At 37.2% G+C, this 20988-nt stretch overlaps 3 protein-coding genes and 1 non-coding gene across 5 annotated transcripts; 2 read left to right on the top strand and 2 right to left on the bottom strand.

The window, feature by feature from the left end:
- Nucleotides 1–702: 702 nt before the first annotated feature.
- Nucleotides 703–5122, top strand: LOC121244964 (transmembrane protein 147-like). The gene is made up of 7 exons (XM_041143222.1): nucleotides 703–944; nucleotides 1768–1837; nucleotides 2001–2060; nucleotides 3091–3205; nucleotides 3339–3454; nucleotides 3779–3903; nucleotides 4671–5122. The coding sequence occupies exons 1-7, from the start codon at nucleotides 868–870 to the stop codon at nucleotides 4792–4794; spliced, it is 687 nt and encodes a 228-aa protein (XP_040999156.1). The 5' UTR covers nucleotides 703–867; the 3' UTR covers nucleotides 4795–5122.
- A 493-nt stretch (nucleotides 5123–5615) lies between these two features.
- Nucleotides 5616–6265, bottom strand: LOC121244965. Its single transcript, XM_041143223.1, has one exon. The coding sequence runs from the start codon at nucleotides 6139–6141 to the stop codon at nucleotides 5752–5754; it is 390 nt and encodes a 129-aa protein (XP_040999157.1). The 5' UTR covers nucleotides 6142–6265; the 3' UTR covers nucleotides 5616–5751.
- A 1162-nt stretch (nucleotides 6266–7427) lies between these two features.
- Nucleotides 7428–19411, bottom strand: LOC121244962 (B3 domain-containing protein REM16). Of its 2 annotated transcripts, none has more exons than XM_041143220.1 (5): nucleotides 19026–19411; nucleotides 18633–18767; nucleotides 16294–16819; nucleotides 15891–16084; nucleotides 7428–7981 (listed from the first exon to the last, which is right to left on the bottom strand). In XM_041143220.1, the coding sequence occupies exons 2-5, from the start codon at nucleotides 18741–18743 to the stop codon at nucleotides 7661–7663; spliced, it is 1152 nt and encodes a 383-aa protein (XP_040999154.1). In that variant the 5' UTR covers nucleotides 18744–18767; nucleotides 19026–19411; the 3' UTR covers nucleotides 7428–7660. The 2 variants fall into 2 exon arrangements, with proteins under 2 accessions (XP_040999154.1, XP_040999153.1); XM_041143219.1 differs by having other exon boundaries at nucleotides 18633–18771; nucleotides 19057–19410.
- TRNAK-CUU lies at nucleotides 17691–17763 on the top strand. Its single transcript has one exon. It is a non-coding gene; the product is annotated as a tRNA-Lys (tRNA).
- Nucleotides 19412–20988: the final 1577 nt, after the last annotated feature.

The following is a 20988-nucleotide window of genomic DNA, read 5'->3' as shown; positions in this document are numbered from 1 at the left end:
ATTCAGGGAGTTTCAATTTGGTGGATTAATTCAGAAAATACAAGAGAAGCTTACAAATTGGAAAGTGGAAGACAGTACACATGATGGTTGTATCATATTCTTACCAAAGAAACAATGTTAGGTCAACAACCTTAATATGATTGATAAAGAATGTTATAGATAAAGATGGAGAGATTGGGAAATCAGGCAGTTTGGAAGTTGATTGCTGGCAAGTTTTAGTGCCAAACAAGCTGTACTCCATAAGAGAAATGTTTCGTCTATAAAGAAATTTTACAAAGATAAAACTTATAATTTAATATGACTTGATGCGATACGTTAAATTGTAAATTTCTTTTTATAGTAAAACGTATCATATTAAATCACGTTAGTTTATAAATTTACTATTATAAGATGTTTTTGTAGATCTAGTAATTCTCTGTGAATAAAGAAAATGTTTGGGATTACTATTATAATTTTTTTTTTTTTTTTTTTTGCCAATCATGTTTGGGATTTTAAGGCAGATAAAGAAAATGTATACTCCAAGTGAGATTTGGTGAATTTGAGATTAGCAATTTGAGTTTTATCTGACCATTATCAAATGAGATTTTTAATTGGGCCCTCTTTTATTGGGCTAAGCCTTCTTGTCTTTTTATGTTCCAAACCAAAACCAAGCCCCAAGCCTCTTTAACAAAGCCTAGACAGGCAAAACAGCTGGTTCAGTTTATTGGGTCTTACCAGATCAAGTGGACTTTCAAGCCCATCTGCTCTCTCTCTCTCTCTCTCTCTCTCTCTCTCTCCTTCCTTCCTTCCTTTTGTGCTTGGGTTGCTCTACCCTTCTTCATCTAGCTCTGGACTTGCTGAGAGAGTGAGCGAGAGAGGAGAGAAAGAATGACTGTTTTTCATTTCTTCAATTGTGCAATCCTCACATTCGGCCCCCACGCGGTTTACTACTCTGCCACTCCCTTGTGAGTTTCGCTTCTTCTTTTCTTCTGTTTTTCTTCATGTTTTGCTAGAATATATATATATATATATATATATATATCTATCTGTAATTTTCCCCCTTCCTCTCATGATTTCCCATTTGTTACATTTCCGAGGCTCAAATCTATGTTCATTGATTTCGGATTGCTATCTTGTAACGGAAACCCTAACTTATTAGACACTCGATCTGTTTATGCACCGTTGGTGTTTCCCTGTGTATGAAAGAACACTTTTTTAGAAATTTCCTATGTAATCTATTAAATAAGAACACTATAATTTGGATGTGCACTATGACTTAATAATCAGTTCTCATCACCAGCACTGTGCTTGATTTTATAAAATCTCCTTTGAAATAGACACTTGGGCATTGCCTAGTTCATTCTATTCAATAAATATACTTATTTACTTATCAAAAAAAAAAAAAAATCTCCTTTGAAATAGAGCACTGTAAACAGGACTGTGTTTGATTTTACATGATGGACGCTTGTAATTTTTATTATAAAGAAAAAATCTATTTGCAAGCCTTTTTTAGATACACCCAACACACTACTGAAGTGGATCCCCCAATGATAAAAAAATTTGTGAACCTTTTTTTTTAATTATAATAGGTCTCACCACAAGTGGTGTGTTGACACGCCAGGCTTGCAGACACAAGCGAATTAATAAGTGAATTATCAATATGAAGGTTGTTGCTGAAACTTTTATATGTTGGAACAATTTATTGGACATAGAGGGATCTTTGTTATGTGATTTATCTGCTATATCAATATATAAATTGGTTTTGCAATAACTAGTGTACATGTGCAGATCTGAATACGATACACTAGGTACCTCTGTTAAAACATCTCTTGTCTATCTCGGAACAGCTTTAGTAAAGGTTTGTCTACATTGCTATAAACACAACTCTGAATTGGATAACACCTCTTCAAGTTGCATCCCTGGTTCTACCATATTTTGTTTTTCTTTCCTGGGATTTTTCCCTCTAATTATCTGTCTTCTGCTTAACCCACCTTTTCTTTTGGCTGTAAATATGTTGGCAGCTTGTTTGCCTGGCAACCTTCCTAAAGGTATCGGAGAATGATAGCTTTGATCCATATCAGGTACTTTTGTCTTTTGGCTTATGAATTTCCTGCATTAGTGTACGTAGCATGACTTGAAGAAAAGGCTTACAGATTTCTCTAATTGGTGTCGAGTTCCAATATGTCAACACCACAACTTCTATTCTTAAAGCAAGACACTTACTATTTCGATCCAATCCTTTTCCACCTCCATATGTGTGTTTCTAGCTTCTATTCTTTGTACTCCATCATCCATGCTACTACAGAGAAATCTTCTGTTGAGTCAAGAATACTGCAATTTTGGTATTGGTACTAAAAGCAGCTCTAAGAATGTAGAGAAGTTGTAACAAACATAGATAGAAAGGATACGATTTTCTTTTCGTGAGTGCGTGCGTGGGGGGAGGGATGTAAACTCCATAATATTACAAATTCTGAAATATATAATTTTGAATGTTAAAATACATCTCAAAGGCACACTGCTCATGTTGCCCACTGATTGAAGAAAAATTAAAATCTTGGTGGATCTCTTGGGTTTTCTCTGTTATTTTTGGCTTTACATGGATTAAATAATCTCATACCTATCTTAGCTTCTGGTGTAGGTGTGTGGGGGAAGAACAAGCTGGAATTGCTCAAATTCAAGTTGACTAGTGTCTTGAATTATCTAAACCAAACATCTGAAGCATATATTTAGAGGATACCTAGTTTTGAAAGATATACTTGTCTATGGTGTTTAAGGATCTAGATCAGACAATGAAACATGCTAATATTGAAGATGGAAAGCATATAGAATGGTAACTCACTGCTTGTTAGGTATTCTGTTTTGGGTATTCTTAAGCTGACATTTGACAAACCTCTTATAATTTCTTAAACCATGTCAAGTGATTACAAGTGCTGGCTTTGGATGCCTTTCTATCAGATTATTGCACAATTTATAGCTCTTAATTGCTCTTTGGACAACTGAGAGTAAAATAAAGCTCCAGCATAATGTTTTGATATTTAAATCAAATGCAGTAATTTGTTTTCAATTGAATTTGAGTCGCTAACCTTAATAAATACCACCTTTCATCCTCAGGAACTATTGAAAGCTCTCATTGGTTTTATAGATGTTGCTGGCCTTTACTTTGCCTTGACTCAGTTGACTCACAGGAACATTTCTCAGAATCATAAATTTCAAGCTGTTGGACTTGGTGAGTAAGACATTAAAATAATATGTTTGAGAAACCAGTGGTCTGGATCAACTTTCAAGCACTTGTCAAATTTATAATTTCTTTTATGTAACCACGTATGTGAGGGTTATGACGCCTTTTCTCCTGTTGCTAGGGTGGGCTTTTGCTGATTCTGTTCTGCATAGATTGGCACCGCTTTGGGTAGGCGCTCGAGGACTCGAATTTACATGGGATTACGTTTTGCAGGGCATTGAAGCAAATGCAAATCTGGTATATCTATTTCTTCTTGTTTATCTTCTTTTCTTTTCTTTTTCTTCTTTTCTTTTTTTTGTTGTTGTTGTGGCTGCAGCTTTGGATAATGTCCTTAGTTCCAAGTGGTTTTGGACAAATAATGCCCATTTTGACAGTCTGAAGATTCACGTAAAGAATGTTTATCAGATTTCAAAGGATTATCCATAGGCCATTCCGTTGATGTGGAAACTTGGCTTTTATAATTTTATAATTTTTAATATGCATGCTAAGTTAATTTTTCTGTGAAAATTCATTATTGTTTCTGTCTTTTATCGATATTTTGCTTCCTTTTTCTGAATTCAGGTGTTGAGTATATCCCTAGCCGCATTGGGTTCCTTGATGTGGCTCAGGAAAAATAAACCCAGGACTCTGATTCCCATAATATACACATGTGCAGGGATAGTGGCAACCATGCCATCTATTACAAGGTCTGCTTCTCAAATTTCCTAGTGCTGCCTTATGTTGAAGTTGGTTTATATTTTTCCCAACTATAAAGGAAATTTGGATAAATACCCCGTGATTTACTTCATTTTGATTTTAAGACCTCAGTTTTTTTTTTTAATATATATATATATATATATTTAAAAACCTGAGCCATGATCCTCTTTTATTTAAGACTTTGTTATTCGTTCCATCAACGTTTCAAATGGAAAATGTTGTCATTCTATCCATACTCTAGTTTATCTCCTATCTCTTCTCCATACTTTTCTCTCTCAATCTCCATGGCCACGGGGACCAACGTCCATGACCATGCCAAAGAGGTTCCTCAATGGCCATGGAGTTTGACAGAGGGAATAGAAGGTAGAGAGGGGGGGGAGATGGAGACGGGGTAGAAAGAGGAGAGAGAAACTGAGGTTATAATTGTAGAGAAAAAAACTCTGTTTAAGACATTAGCAGAGACAGTAACAATCTTGGTCTGTATGGGACCAAAGTTCATAGAGTCAAAAGGTTGAAAATGGGATTTTAAAAGCAAAATGAGGCAAAGCGCATGGGGGTGTTTGTCCGAATATTCCCAACTACAACAGAACCATTACTACTTCACGTCGAAATTTTGTTAGCCTTGATTGTAATTAAAACAATTGAAACTTTTAATAATCATAGATTTTAATTACTGATCAGTATGATGGCTCCATCGCAAAACTCACTGTTTTCAAGTCATTCATTCATTCTGTTATATTTTTCTCTTCTTTTGCAGCTATCTGAGGCGAGGATTGGGCTGGCACTTACCAAAGGTGGTCGGCTTTGAATTGTTCACCTCACTGGTGATGGTTTTTATTAGTTGTCAGCTCTTTGCTGCGTGTCAGAGACCCTCTATATAAGACAGACGGCTATCATTTCTGCAGATTTCGTAATGCAGAGAGGTCTTCAAGACGGCATAATTTTCTCCACGGGACCAAAATCTCAAATTATTTGTTCCCCACAAGGTGGTTTTGCTGTTTTGTTTGAATTTCCATCGTCTTTTAATGTGGTTTGTGGAATTTTCTCGATAGATTAGTCTGTTTAGACACTTCATTTTTTGGATACAGATAAAATCTGTTTGTATAGAACCCATCAAGATTTTGAACGGAGATTGATGTGTTCACTCAGTAGACTTTTATCTCGTGTGTTTCGTGACTGCTGCAATCGAATTACAATGTTTAACTTCAATCTGCATTTTGTTGAACAAACCCAACTAGGATTGTAATCGAGTTTTGATTATGCCCAGATTAACTTCAAACTCTACTCAACTCAACTTTTTAGCTGCTCGTGTTTGACTCAATTAGGACATTTTTATGTTGAGCTTGACTTGAGAGTTGAGACTCTATCTTTGTACGACTCAACTTAGATTTGAGACTCGAACTTTCTGTGCATGTGTATGTCGTTTTCTGATAAACTATATACATATATAACTTGTTTTTATATATTAAAATGTGTATATATAATAATATATGCGGATGAGTTAACTTTCAAGTTTCAGGCATAGTCATGATGGTTGAAATGGATGAGGCATATACTTCCTGTTCTCTCTCCCATCAAATTCTAATGAGTTATTTTGACGGTACTCGAGCAGTATCGATGTAAATGTAATGTCGATGACTCTGATCTAAAGCCAGTGAACCATAAACAAGCAACTCATGAAAAGAGGGAGACATAATATATGAGCGCAGAGCAATACCTTCCCAGTATCAGCCTAAACAAAACAAAAGGCTGTTGAAGCATGATCATGCATCACGAGGAAAACAAACAAAACAAAAATCTACATGGGTTTTGATTATAGGAGGCAATAAATCTGGTTTTCAATCTTCAGACTCCTCCACAAAAGCTTCAATTCGGAGAAGAATGAATCCAACAGCAACCCCAATGAGCACAAGAGCGTTGATGATGACAGCAATCTGGAATATCTCGTCCGCAGCATTGCACGTGGAAGACAGTGCTCCTCCTCCTCCTCTTTTGCCACGTGATTTTGTTCTTAAAGAACTGACCACTTTTGCAAAGCACTGCTCAGTGCATACTGGCAATCCCAGAGACAGCACCAAATTGTTGTGAGCTTTGAGACCACCATAAGAATTCAGCCCTCTTGCGTGCACCATTCTGTTTTTTCTCTTCTGGGTGGTGGTCTGGCTGCCGGAGCTCATCAGGGTTCCAGCAGCTGTTGCCGAACTGAGAGCGGCTGTTGCCACTGCCATTCCTGAGCCTGATCCTTTCCTCAATCTTAATCTACAAGCTATAAAGAAATCTGAGTAGGCTGTGGGATTTGCTTGCGAAGAAGAAGCGGGGGATCCAAACGGCAACTTTGCTAATAGGAGTTTGGATAAGAAGCGGGGGATCCAAACGGCAACTTTGCTAATAGGAGTTTGGATAAGGTGAGAAGGACTTTGATTGGCTGACAGACAAGGAGATGGTCCACGTAAGAGGACACTTGCCTATGCGGCTTTACCTTGTCCTCTACAATGGGCATCATCTAATTTTTTGAATTAGATATCTCGTTACATATTCTATGAGCATGTAATGACATAGCATTGTCAATCAACTTTTGAATGTTTTTTTTTTTTTTTAAATAAAAGATGATTTCAAGATAATAAAATTGTCACATTTTATCATATGAAAGTAGGACATGACATTTTCAAAAATTATTAATAATGTACCATTTAAGAAGTTTTCTTGCAAGCGAATTCGCACACCAAACCGCGCACCAATACAACGTATAAGGCATCTATTTAATGAAACAATGTAAATTAAAAATGAAAATCATTTTTGTGACACAGAAGATCTTCTTCTCTTAAAATTTTTCTTCTTTTATTTTTCTTTCCACACTGTTTCTACCTAACAAGGCTCTTTAATTAAAGTTGAAAGCAGAGAGTAAAAAGTTAGAATATATGAACTAACTTATCCAAAAGGCAAACCATAAGAACTATTTTTACATTTAACCGATTATTTTATGAATGATCCAATACTGCTATCAAAATTGTGCACTTAACTGGCATTTCTACATTGGACGATGATAGTTGTTTATGTTAGTTATGCTATTGTACTGTTTGCTGGTAATGTAGTTGTACATATATAGATGAATAATGCTTGATACAATCTTACGGTGTAGAATATCTGCACATTCCTTTCGGGAAAAAAAAAAAAAAAAAAAAAAAAAAAAAAAAAAAAAAAAAAGAAAGAAAGAAAAAATTAAGTCGACTACTAAAAAAATGATTTTTTTTTTTTTTTTATGAGTCCTAAACTTGCCTAATTTTTTCAAAAGAAGTGCACGGGACTTGCCATCTTAGGACTGCAAATACCATTTCTCTATATGATACCAAGAATAACCAATATCTAGACTGCAAATACCATTTCTCTATATGATACCAAGAATAACCAATATCTAGACAGACCATGTCAATCTCAAAAAACTGAGCCTGTGAAAATGTAGTTGTTGATCACGATTAACGAAAGGGGTGGAGATGTGTTTGAACTCTTCTAGACATAGTAGGCAGATACGATTCCACTGGATATGTATATAAACAATCACCAAAGTCCCCCTTGAAGCAACCGGATCAACATTGACAACCATACTAACATTTAAGTAGTAGTCTGGAAACAAGTTTAGTGCTAAAAGGACAACTTAACATAGAGTGAAATCCGCAGAGACACATATAAAGTCTAAACTGCAGTTGGACAGAATATCTTAAAGTAATCACAACCTTGTGCTTAGGTGCCCTAGATTAATTTTTTTCTGCCCCTCTTCTTTGGTGTTGCAGAAGACAGTTGAGTAAGAGGAGTTAACTCATGGACAACCCGGAAAATGCTAACATCCAGAATAATGGAGTAATTCATGTGGCCAGCAGGCTTGAACAGGCAGACATCAAATTCTTCCAAGTTGTTGTCCACAGCAAAATGTTTCCACCCACCAGTAATCCCTCCATAGCCACGACCTTGATGAAAGTAATACCTGGCTTGCCATGTATTATTTTCGACGCGCAGAATGATTTCTTGGTTTTCCTTTGAGAGATTCTTCGCCATCCAATCAGAAGGGATCGACTGTTCAAGCCATAACAAAGCATAACGAATGGGACAAGACATAAAAATAAATGTTATCATTGAACACCAACAAAGACACAAATTGAAACAATTTGACCAAAAAGTCTATTCATTTCAAGCAAAAAGCAGTTCTCTAATAAATTTTTACATATTTTTTTGTACACAGATATAAACCAGTTTCTGGAATAAAACATTTTAAGCAAAAAAATGTTTCTCTAGATCATATACCTTTTGTTCCTCACCTAAACCAACGAAATAGGACTTGAGGGGGATGCTTAACTTTGTCAACCCCTGCCTCCACTACCAGGAAGTCCTCATAAATACGGCTTCATGCCTCCAAGAGACCATATCACCTCTACTAGAGCAAGACACAGGTTTCACAGCCTAAGCACACCTTCGCAACAAGAGTGACGTCAACAAACCATGACTTTATGCTACCCATATGAAACTGTCAGGGACTCAGGGCACTAACTATCGACCACCCCACATCCTCTGCCCTTTGGTTCCAGGTACTCTAAGGTCAGCCAGTTTGGATAGGGTCGGGCCCGCTAGTGGCATATCCTTTGGGTCGGTCTAGGTCAGTTTCTAACATCTACTCTCATACAACAGTCACCGTATAATTACATAACTCCATATCAAAATCCGTACTGAAAACTATGCCATGCAACCACTGAGTGAACTTGTCAAAAAAGGGTCTGAACATTTCACCAAATCTGGTAAAAGACTCACAAAGCAACATCTCCATTCCCACTTAAGCTCAGTCATGTTCCAACATGCAAGCAATGCAACCACGACAGTAAACACAAAATGCAAATGTATTACAAATAGTCATCTCTTGGCCTCATGTCACTTACCTTTTGGTTCCCTTGATTTCTCAGCGATGTCCTTTTAGATCACATTATTCATAGGCATAGGCAAACAGGCCTTGAAACATCCATCTCAGGTCACATAGGACATAGAGTTTCTAAGAATGACACTTCAGACTCATTGAGAAAGCAGAGATCCATTCACTTATCTCCTAAGGAAGTGCTCATACAGCTTCAACCCCGCCCCCCAAGATTGCAAATTCTGGCTTCATCCCTGGTCTCATCCATGCACTCGTAACAAAGGGATATATCATGGATCTCACCTTAAACCCAATTGAGATGCTATGTAACATTTTTTTTATGGGTAAAAATGAGATGCTATTGAACATACAAGTATATGTGCCATATCTGGTTACAAACATGACATTTGCCGATTCTATAGCACCGAAAAGCACAATGCTTATGTCTACTCGGTATCCCAACTTAAAATTAACATTCAGGCTAACACCAGTATGATAATAAAACTCATCACAGATCATCTGCCTAAGACCTATGAACAACCAACATGATCCACTACAAACTTTAGCCCAAACTCTCAATTAGCGTTTTATGGCCATCATTCAATCTTAACGCAACTCAAATATAGTAGCTTCCAAATAATCATGCAATTGTCTCTATCACATAAAAACCAACAACAGAATGAGAAGACATGTTCTTGTTTTGGATTGAACCATTTTCTTCTGATACAGCTCCACAAGCCCTGAAATCCAAGCAAGAGTTTTCTAAAATCATGTGCACTATCTTACTGTTTAGGGAAAACCGCGACCAAGACAAAAATTACTTATAATAAACCAAATTCAGCAACAATACTTTTCAAGGATCGTTGACAGCATATAAAGAGCTAATCCTACATGGTAAGCCAATTTACATTGACAAATTAATATAATTGAGTAGCATTTTACAGACAGATCTTTTTAGGCTGCATTATAAAGTTTATAAACAGTCATTCTCCATGCTCTTGTTCTTTCTGCCATAGAACGTCCCAAAAAATAAAGAGAAAAAAAAACCTTATCATCCATTTCTTCTATGAGAACAGGCTATCAAAACACTTGCAAGGTATCGGGAATTCTTTTAAATTTTTGTCATTGCAAAAACTGTCAAAGGATATCTTAACAAAAGAAGGTTCAGCAATGGAATCCAAGATGGTTAACATAATTTATTTCAAAAGAAAATATTTTCTTGTGTTCTTAAACAAAATTCTAGTGGCCAATACTTTTTTATTTTATTATCTTACATAATCTTCAAGTCTTACATAATCTCATTTGGTTTCCAAAAATGAAGGATTTCCCTAGGCAAGAACATAAAAGATTTTCTTGACCATTCTCACCCATCATTTATGGCATGGTTTAATGTGCCACTTACCACAAATCAAAAATAGGTGTTGGACAACTCTTGAGCTAACTTCATTAATGTAGCCATCCTTAAGCACTCAAGGAATTCCATTTGAAAATGTGTGCCAGTTGTCCTTATGTCAACCTTAAATCTCTCCAAGTGATGGTGTCCACAAGCAAAACTTAGGCCAAATGAGTTCATTCTTAGTTATCCTACACCTCCAACACAGCCACCACACTTTTCTGTAAGTGTATTTTTTATTTTATAAGTAAAAGATATTTATATTAATAAGAATAGGCATAGCCCGAGTACACAGGGGGTATACAAGAGTTTACATCTAGCTAAGAGGAAGAAACAAAAATAAGAAAATCATGAAAATTTAGACCATTACAATCTAAAACACTCCCCCATAGCAACAAAGTTTTAATACAGAACAATCTAATCTCCTCCAATGTTCGCTCCTTATCTTCAAAAGTCCAATCATTTCGTTCCTTCCATATGCTCCAAAAAATACATATAGGAACCATCTTCTACACTACTGAGATTTGTGGAATTCCGCCCAAACTCTTCCAACTGGCCAGGAGCTCGACCACTGTGGCAGGCATAACCCAAGCTAATTCCAATCTTCTAAAGACATCATCCCATAGTGGTCTAGCAACCTCAAAGTGCAGTAGAAGATGATCCACAGTCTCACAATTCTTTCTGCACATACAACACTAGTCCACGACAATCACACAGCGTTTTCGTAGGTTGTCCATAGTCAAAATCTTGTCCAAAGAAGCTGTCCAAGCGAAAAAGTTCGCCTTTAGAGGCGCCTTGTTTCTCCAAATACTTCTCCATGGAAAGCTATTATGCTACGGATTGGTGAGGGTCTTATAAAAGGAGCGGACAAAAAAAAAACACCTTTGCTAGGGGGCGTCCACCACAACTTATCAGTTCCATGAGTGTTCATTCTCATGGTATACGAGGTTCTAAAAAAATAGCAAAACTGTCAACTTCCCAATCATGAGCCGCCCTCATAAAATTCCCATTCCATTGGATTGAGCCACCGGGCATCTCCATGAGATCTACCATGGATGCTTCCTGTTCACACAATCCTGAAAATTGTAGGGAATGTGTCCTTAAGAGCTCGATCTCCACACCACAAGTCATCCCAAAATTTTATTCTAAATCCATCAGCCATCACAATTCTAGTGTGTCAAGCGAACACCCCCAACATATTCGTACGTGCTTCCAAACTCCCACTCCATACACCCCTTGTACCTTCCTAGTACTCCACCCCCCCCCCCCCCCCCCCCCCCCCCCCCCCCTCAACCCCAAAACACTCATACTTAAGTCACCCATTTCCATAAAGTTTCCCTCTCCATGTTATATCGCAACCACCATTTCCCAAGAAGAGCCCGGTTGAATATCCTCAAGTTTCTAATTCCCAACCCACCAATAGAGATTGGGGAGCAAACCTTATCCCATTTGACCAGGTGGAACTTAAACTCATCCCCCAACCCACTCCAAAGGAAATCACGTTGGAGTTTCTCTATACAGACCGCCACACTAGCAGGAATTGGGAACAAAGATAAGAAGTGAGTTGGTAAATTGGACAACTTACTCTTGATCAAGGCGGTCCTACCACCTTTCGACAAATACAATCTCTTCCAGCCTACCAATCTGCGTTTAATCTTTTCTATTACTTCATCCCATATAGATTTAGCCCTGAAAGAGGTCCCCAAAGTAAGTCCTAGGTATTTCATGGGAAGTGAGGAGACCTTGCATCCGAGAATATTGGCCAGCCACCGGTGGTTACAAATGTTTCCAATTGGGACCAACTCCGATTTGGATAGATTCACCTTCAATCCTAACACAACTTCAAAACAAAGTAGGAGAGCCCTTAGATAATGAAACTGATTTTGGTCTGCCTTACAAAATACCAAGGTATCATCTACAAACAGCAAAAGAGAAATGTTAAGGGTGCCTCGATTGGTGTCACCAATAAAAAATCCATCCATAAAGCCATTGTCAACCATAGCGGACATCATCCTACTGAGCACCTCCATAATAATGACAAAGAAGCGGGGAAAATGGATCACCCTGTCTTAGTCTACGTGAGCTGGTAAAGAAACCAATTGGACTGCCATTCACCAAAACCGAGAATCTCGCAGTCGAGATGTAATATCTAATCCATGAGCACCACCTCTCCCCAAATCCACACCTCCCAAGCAACTATCATAGGAACTCAGGAAGTCCCAGTTATCGTGGTCATTAGCCTTCTCCATATCCAACTTGCATAGAACACCCGGATCTCCTAACTTTAATCTGCTATCTATGCATTCATTTGCGATTAGCACTGGATCCAATATTTGTCTTCCTTTTGAAAAGGCATTTTGGGGTCTCGAAATAATCCTCCCCCAACACCTCCCCCAAGCGATTTGCTAAAACCTTGGAAATAATCTTCATTCACAAGATTAATAGGCCGAAAATCTTTGACAATCACAACACCTTCTTAGGAATTAACGCAATAAAAGTGGCATTGAGTCTTTTCTCGACTTACCCAATGAGAAAAATTCCAGAAAAACCTTCATCAAATCACCCTTCACTCCCTCCCAACAGGCTTGGAAGAATCCCAAATAGAAACCATCTTGGCCAGGTGCTTTATCTTTGACCATCTTTCCCACCACTTCATAAACCTCTATCTCATCGAAAGGCCGCTCCAGCCAGGCACCACATTGCTAATCCATCTAGTTTTGGCCACCACACTACTTGCTCGGTAAGTAATTGTTCAAAAAAACCAGCAACATGCTTCTCAATCACTAAAAGTTCCATTGACACAACACCATCAATATTTAACATCTCAATCTTGTTAGTCCTTCTATGTGAATTGGCCACTATGGAAAAACTTCGTGCTTCTATCCCCTTTTAACCACAATGCTCAAGATTTTTGATGCCATGAAATCTCTTCCAATAAGATAACTCTCTCAAGTTCTGGAACTAATTTTGTCTTCCAAGAGAGTTCCTCCATAGATAGTGCCCAACCCTCCTCTACCCTCTCTATCTCCTATAGTTCCTCCATTAGAGACTTCTTTTGATCGCCTACATCTCCAAAAACTTGCGCATTCCACTTCTCGAGGTCTCTTTTTACAGCTTTGAGCTTACCTACAAAAACAAAACTTGGTGTGCCATGTATTAGATAGGAGGACCACCATTGCCTCACCCTTTCCACAAAGCCCTCACTTTACAGCCACATATTCTCGAATTTGAAATACCTACATCCTCCACAAATACCTCCACAATCTAACAAGATAGGAAAATGGGTATGAAAAGAGGCAAGTTAGTCTTTTCTAACATAACTCTAGATAATGAGTTTCCCAATTTGAGACTAGAAATATGTCTAATATAGACCACGTTTGATTGTTTGACCACGTGTATGTTCCACCTATAAAAGGAATGTCCACCAAACCGAACTCAAATATTAAATCTGAGAACTTTGTCATTGTAGGCCAGAGCCTACTCTCCCCCGATCTTTCACTTAGGAACCTAATAACATTGAAATCAACCCCTATGCACCAAGCCATGTCCCACCAACTTTGTAACCCAGCAATCTCCTCCCATAGATGTCTTCTTTGGCTGTCTAGATTCAGCCCATGCACTCCGTCAAAGGCCCACATAAAATCATCTTCCACATTTTTAAAAGAGCATGCCACTATATACTCCCCAATGTAATCCTCTATTTTATCCACAACCCTTCGATCCCACATAACTAATATTCCACCTGAGGCCCCAAGAGATGCTTTTTTTTTTATAGGTAGGCCCCAAGAGATGCTTAGAGATGCTTTTTTTTTTATAGGTAGGCCCCAAGAGATGCTTTTTTTTTTATAGGTAGGCCCCAAGAGATGCTAGATACACCCAGTCAACATATGAACAGTTCCACAATCTACGAACAGTGCTTCTTGAAATAATTTTCATCTTAGTTTTCTGCAAGCAAATGACATCTGCCCTCCACTCCCAAAGCAGATTTTTTATCCAAAGTCGCTTATTATCCTCATTAAGCACTCGAACATTCCAAGATACAATCTTTGGCTTCATAAATAAATTTTTGACCCCCTTCCTTCGGGTTTTCCTTTGCTTGAGCTGCCCTCATAATTAATAGAATATGTCAGTCTATTTAGCTCCCTCTATTTTTTGGAACCCGACCTCTTAGACTGAGCATGTCCTTCTTCAATGTCTATGAGCAATGCCATAAATTGTTTCTCAAAGCCTTCGCACTCAATACCTACACATTTTTTAATTTCCTTCACTTTGTGTAGCATCCAATCAGAGGACTGATATGGCGGTAAAGACTTTAGGGGAATGGATTCATTCCCTTGGTGGCCACTGCAATTTCCATCAAGTCCCCCGTCTCTCCTTCAACAAACAGAGACATGCCCTCCTTGTCTTGATCCTCATTCATAACTACCAGCAATCGTAAGTCACCCTCAGCAGTTCCCTTCGTAAGGCTCCTGACCCTCTACAAGTCCTTCTCTAGAGGTGCCGCCCCCTAAGACTTCAGGGTTCCATGCAATCCATTGTTAATCTATCCATTCTAGGCCATGGACTCAACACCTGCTGTTAACTCAGTACTGCCCTCCATAACACTCCCTCTATGCTGCAATTCCTTCGCCAGAGGTGACACCCCCTATGATTCCTTCTCCAGGAGTTCCCTGCACTCCATCATCGCCTTCTGTCCATTCTGGGCCGAGGACCCACCGTCGGACGGTGAGTTTGCGGTTTGACCCGCTTCTATGGTTGTTACAGCTTTATCGAAAATTCCTCCTCTGCATTTTTTCCTTTTGATTCACTGAAAGTGTTTCGCTGACCTGTCGCGAGTCAATCTGAGGCTTTTCCAGCACGGGTTTCTGGTTCTCGACGGCTGACAGCCCTACAATTCCACCTTGAGCCCGCCACATGGCTCAGGACATTTCAAGACCCGTCTCCATCTTCTTCTTTTTTTTTCCTTTGTCTCGGTCCCTTGATTGACTTCACCCTTTGTTTCCCCTGGGCCACCCAAACCCTAGCCCAAGCCCAAGCCCAAGCCCAAGCCCGTTCCCCTCCCTTTTTCTACACTTCAGATTAAACTGTTCACTGTCTCCTGCAAATCCGCCAACTACATTTTCATCTCCCATAGCGTACGACAGACAACTCCCTTTGCCAAATTTCCACCATGCCCGACACCACCACCTCCTTTTGACTGAGAAACAGATGGGCCTGCAGTACATTATGCCTTCATCATGCCTAACACTCCATTGATGTACTTTTGCCTTTAGTGCATTACTCTCAACCCAAGTTTATTTGGAAAACTTAAATCTTACCATTTACGTCTTAACCCTAATCTCCTATGAAAACGAGTTTGAGACATTAAAATGATATAGAATTTTTTCCAGTGAATACTTATAAAAAATAATGCTATTGATATTCCATTAAAATGCTATAGCATTATAGCAGCATTATTGAAAAACAATGCTAAGATTTAAACATTCAGGCACTTTGTTAGGTTCTTGAGACAACGTGCCAAATAGGAAAATTATGATATTCTAGTTGCACATGAAAAACAAATTTTTTAAGCTCCAACTGAACTGGTATACTGGTAAGATCAGAGTATGCCACATATAGACGGAGTCTACATTATTTACATACTGAAAAAATTCACAAAACAATCAAAGTTTGGGATAGATAACATTTACCACAAAGAATCTCTTGTATACATGTGTGGGTCGCATAACTACTAGGAAAGTCTCATCACTTGATGCTTCTTGGGCCAAGTGCAAGGCATTCTTTATCTCATCTTGAGTTATTGGCCTTCTATTTGACTGATATTGCTGACGATATGACCCATTCTTATTGATAGGTGTAAGTTCAGCATCTGAATCACTCACAGCTGAAATATTTTTATCAATTAGATATATCCTTGAACAACATGATTCTATATACCAGCATGAACTACATTAATCACACAATTGCCGCCGCCACTCATGCAGTGAAAGAAATAATAAAATCAAGGTTCAAGACCATGTATTACTTGTCTAAAAGTGTTCCCATCAGATCAAAAGCTGCTAAGGGGATTGCCATCACTAGGAGTGACCTTACCTCCCTCTTGATAAGTAGCAGGTTTTTTACTCCCAAGACTCCGCCGAGCACGAATAGATCTTGTGGGAGAAGTATTCTGTTGAGTCCCTATATTAGTAGCCACAGAGATTATATGTTGCAGTGATGGGATAAGGACAGCGTCATCATCTATAACTTTCTCTGGTGAACTGCATCTGGCATGAACTTCATCAATAGAAGCTTCCCCAAGTTTTCTCTTAGACAGGCATCCGTTGTCATGCTTAGTATGCTCAGACTTTCTAACAAAGTATGTAGCCCCCTTCTCACACAAGTTCTCCCCATCAAAAACCAAAACGTCAAACTGGGAACCACCATTGTACTTAAAAATCAAAAAATCATTCTCTTCCAATGAATGATCCTTGACAAATTCTTGCCAGCCATGGTTGAAGAACAAGGTATCATCATTACTGGTTAATCCTACATTCCAGGTTAAACCACTAGGACCTTTAAGAACCACACTTTCAGGCAGTTTCTTTTTCAGATTATCGACGAATTTTTTGGGGATGGCCTGCAATTCATGAATGAACCTAGTCAAATAATATGAGTGACAAAAAAGATGTAGGGGGAGACCAATGGGCTAGAGGTGAAACATTTATGGAAATATTATTAACAAAAAGAAACAGAACGTCCCCAGTTCCGTTGTGTATCATGTGGTGTATTTGGACGGAAAGGAATACACGATGTTTTGAAGACAAGGAACGCACAATGGTGGAGCTGAAGAATTTTTTTTCTGCATACTTTATTGCTTTGGTTTTCCGCTATTGTATTAGACGGGGATGATATTCATGATTTCTTGTCCTTAGTTCATCGCTCTTAGAATGTATTTAGGTGTTCTTTTGTATACTTCCAGTATACTTGGTACATGCCTATTTCATTCATATCAATAAAGTTTATCTCTTACTTAAAAAAAAAAAAAAAAAAAAAAAAAAAAAAAAGAAAAAAGGAACGTCCCCAGTCAAATATAATCTTCAAATAAAAGTATGTTATAAATAAAGTTTGGTCAGAATTATCTCAATGCTATATGGAGTGTGGTCCCTCTTGTTTATAGTGGTGCATTCATAGAGAACAGAATGCCTGAAGTTATGAGGACTCTGAGAAGACGAGTTCAGCTTTACAATTTTGCTTTCTTAAGTCTCTTTTAGAGTGATGTTCTTTTAACGCCCTCATTGATGTTTCTATGTACGCATCTTTCAGCTGTTTTTCTTTATCTTTGATCTTTGTCGGGTGCTTTCTATTGTCTACATCCTGTGTACTTGGATTGTGTCCATTGCGCTTGTAATATAATTTTTTTGACTTATAAGACTTATAAAAAAAATGTATCATCATAAATCATTAAAATATAAGTCAATAATCCTATAAGTCAATAATCTACAGCAGATGCCTGTCTAGCTCAGTCGGTAGAGTGCAAGGCTCTTAACCTTGTGGTCATGGGTTCAAGCCCCACGGTGGGGGTTAAAAACTCGCTTTTACTTACAAAAAAACAAATTTAAGTCAAGAATCCTTTGCAACATTTTCCACAAAGATGAGAAACATATCCCTAGGTTTTGAGACATAAATAATTGGCATGAAATTCACACTGAAATGTAATCAATTTGAGTTGCCTGAGAAAAAGGTGTGACTTCTTTCAAGGAAACAAATTTGAGTTCTTCCTCCAAAGGCTCAGAGGTGTTAAAAGTCAAGGGAGAAGATGAAGTAGAGGTTCCTAACCAGAGGAAGTCAAGTTGGGAAGGACTTGATTCCTACCCAATTACTGCACAGCATGAGAAACAACAGGAATTGAGGTTTGTGCTTATTAAGGTTAGTGCTTATTAATGAAGAATTATTACTTATTAAAAAAAGTGTAGGATTTATGTTCAGATTAGGAGCAATTGTTGCAGTAAATAGGTTTAAGAACTGTAGGATTCAGACTGTTAGGAATTGTTATTTAAATAGGTTCAAGCAATAAAAGATTTACAGTGATATTTTCAACAAGCACTTCGCAGTTGCTCTTATCTGAAAGGAGTATTTTGCTTTTTTATTTGTTTTTGCTATTTATTTTTACCATAAACACCAAACCACAGTTCTTTACATCCTACTATATCAGATTGCTAACATGGTCTCAAATTCATGGCTTTCAACTTACAAAGCATACAAGCTGAATATTTTACATAACACGTTTAAGCAAAGAAGAAGAGGTATCCCAAAGCCTCCAGTTCCATGAAAAAGGAAAGAGATTCCACATTCTGAAAGGTATGTCCATACGAATCTACTACCCCTTATTTGTTTTAACAAGCATTATTAGTGATGCATTCAAAAGGGAAAAAGATACGAATGAAACTTACAAGCTGCCGTTCATAACCATTGTGGAGAAACTGAGAGAAGTGGATAGTTTGGAAATGGGTCCAATACATGTCCTCTGCCCATTTACTACACCCTATACACGTTTCTGTCATTTCGGCTAAGCAACAGCTCTGGAGCTAAAGATCATAGCAGAAAAGAAAGAGTTTAACAACAAATAAGCAGAAGATAATGCCAAACTACAAGAAACTCCAGAGTGTGAGAGGAAATTAGGCCAACAAAGAAATCAGGCAAGTTTCTTTTTCTGAGCAAATCAAGAAAGTTACTTTTTTTCCCGAGCAAAATCAAGCCTGGTTACTTAACGGATCGAAGACCCTCTTACCCAGTTAAGAGTATCTGCAATAAGTGAAAGATAAAGCATTACTGCAGAACTGAACCTGTTTACTTGAGAGAGAGAGTATACCCCAAGCTGAGATTAACAAGGCGACGACTACGAGGCAAATTGATTCAGCCACAGTTCCCGATCAGCGAAATGAAGGAAAGGAAGGCAGCAACTGGCTCGTGACTGAACCCAGAAAACACAGGTCATGGCAATGACACAAATCTCAAGTATTGGCCCTTCGCTCCCCCGAGGCTACAGTTGAAGAGCCCATTTATCGTCCCCGAAGGAAACGATACTTGTTGGGTCTCTTTGTTACGAACTCCTTTAACGAGAACGAAATTGAATTTGGTAATTTGGTAACAAATGTCCATCGATTTGTTTCGTACACTGCAGTCTGCATTGATGAATTTTGTTCCCTTTTCTTAGGATCGAGCAAAAATTAAAAAATTCGGATCCGACTTCCATTTTTTTTTTCGTCTTAATTTTATTTTGAATTGAAATTTTTTTTTTCCTAAAATGTCGGAGTCGGACCGACTCTGACTTTACCTTCTGACTTCGATTCTAATATTATACATATTTTATAAAAATATATGTATTTTTTTATATTAATCATATATATATATATATCTTATATAACTATAACTTATATAGTTAGTTAAACTCAATAATATATTGGTACGAGTAAATTATTATGAAATAATATACTTACACTATAATATAAATTGACTAAATTGATTAATAATAATTTAGTATATGTAAACACTATGTAACACTAATGTATAAATACCATATAACACTAATGTATAATAACATTTAATACTATTGTATAAATACTAATATATAATAACTAATGTATTATGTATAAACACAAATGTACACATTAATAATAACATGTGATAGTAATATATAATAACTAAAGTAGAATAACATGTATTAGTAATGTATAATAATCAATGTATAATAACATGTAATATTAATGTATACTAACATATAATACTAATGTATAATAATATTTAATACTAACATATAATACTAATGTATTAAATCACTAGTTCTTTCTTTAAATTGAACGGGATCACCTACAAAGTGTTTGGTTAATGCATATATTAATGTATTGACAGCATCTTCTAGGGATAAATCATTTTCCGTTTTAATTATTTGTATATTTTCATCATATTTATAGGCTGTTAATATACGTGACCTTTCATCATATGAAAGATAATGATCCCACCAACCCTTTAGTTGGCCAGTAAATCCTGTAACAATAATGTGTGCTACCTGATGATCAGTTTTTCTGTTACTTTTATAGACGTTGGCTACCATAATCATTTCTTGAAAATGATTTAGTATTTCGTATTCAGATAATCCGTCTATATTCCATTCGTATAATACATCTGGTGCGAAGGCTGATCTTACTATATGTTCTCTTTCCTCGAATTGCATATCCGGTGGAGTAGGTCTGGGATACCAATTACGAGTAATAGAGACATGATGTTTTGAATCTCTAGCCGAAAAGTTATTAACATGATCTCCTCTAATCTTGTTTATCTGTAAATCTAGATTTTTAAATTGGTTTTCAATATTACTAATTTCAGAGTCAGATATTACGGGTGAGTCTATTTTGCTTAATACATTAATATGTGGTTGTTTTGAGGTGGTGGCAGTGTTGCTAATAGTTAATTTTTCTAATTTACTAGATATCTGTTCCAATAAATCATTTTTGTTTTTGGAAAATATTGATTTTAAATGGGATGAAATTTCATGGGGAACAAATAAGGGAGTTTCTTCTATTTCTTTAATAGTGGGTTTTATAGGAGATATTTGGGTTTCAATCCTTTCTAATTGCTTACCCATGATTTTTAAATATAAATTAGTATAATTGTTTTGTTGTATTATATTATCAAGGTTTTTTTCAGTATTTGCAATATTATGTTTTTTTATTGGTGTAGCCAGAATTTGAGTATTCCTTTGATTGTACTTGATGGCTTCAAAAGGGGGATATTCTTCATAGATAATTT

Source organism: Juglans microcarpa x Juglans regia, chromosome 8S, assembly GCF_004785595.1.
Source record: "Juglans microcarpa x Juglans regia isolate MS1-56 chromosome 8S, Jm3101_v1.0, whole genome shotgun sequence".
NCBI classification, from domain to species: domain Eukaryota; kingdom Viridiplantae; phylum Streptophyta; class Magnoliopsida; order Fagales; family Juglandaceae; genus Juglans; species Juglans microcarpa x Juglans regia.
This window is presented reverse-complemented; position numbering and strand designations above follow the sequence as displayed.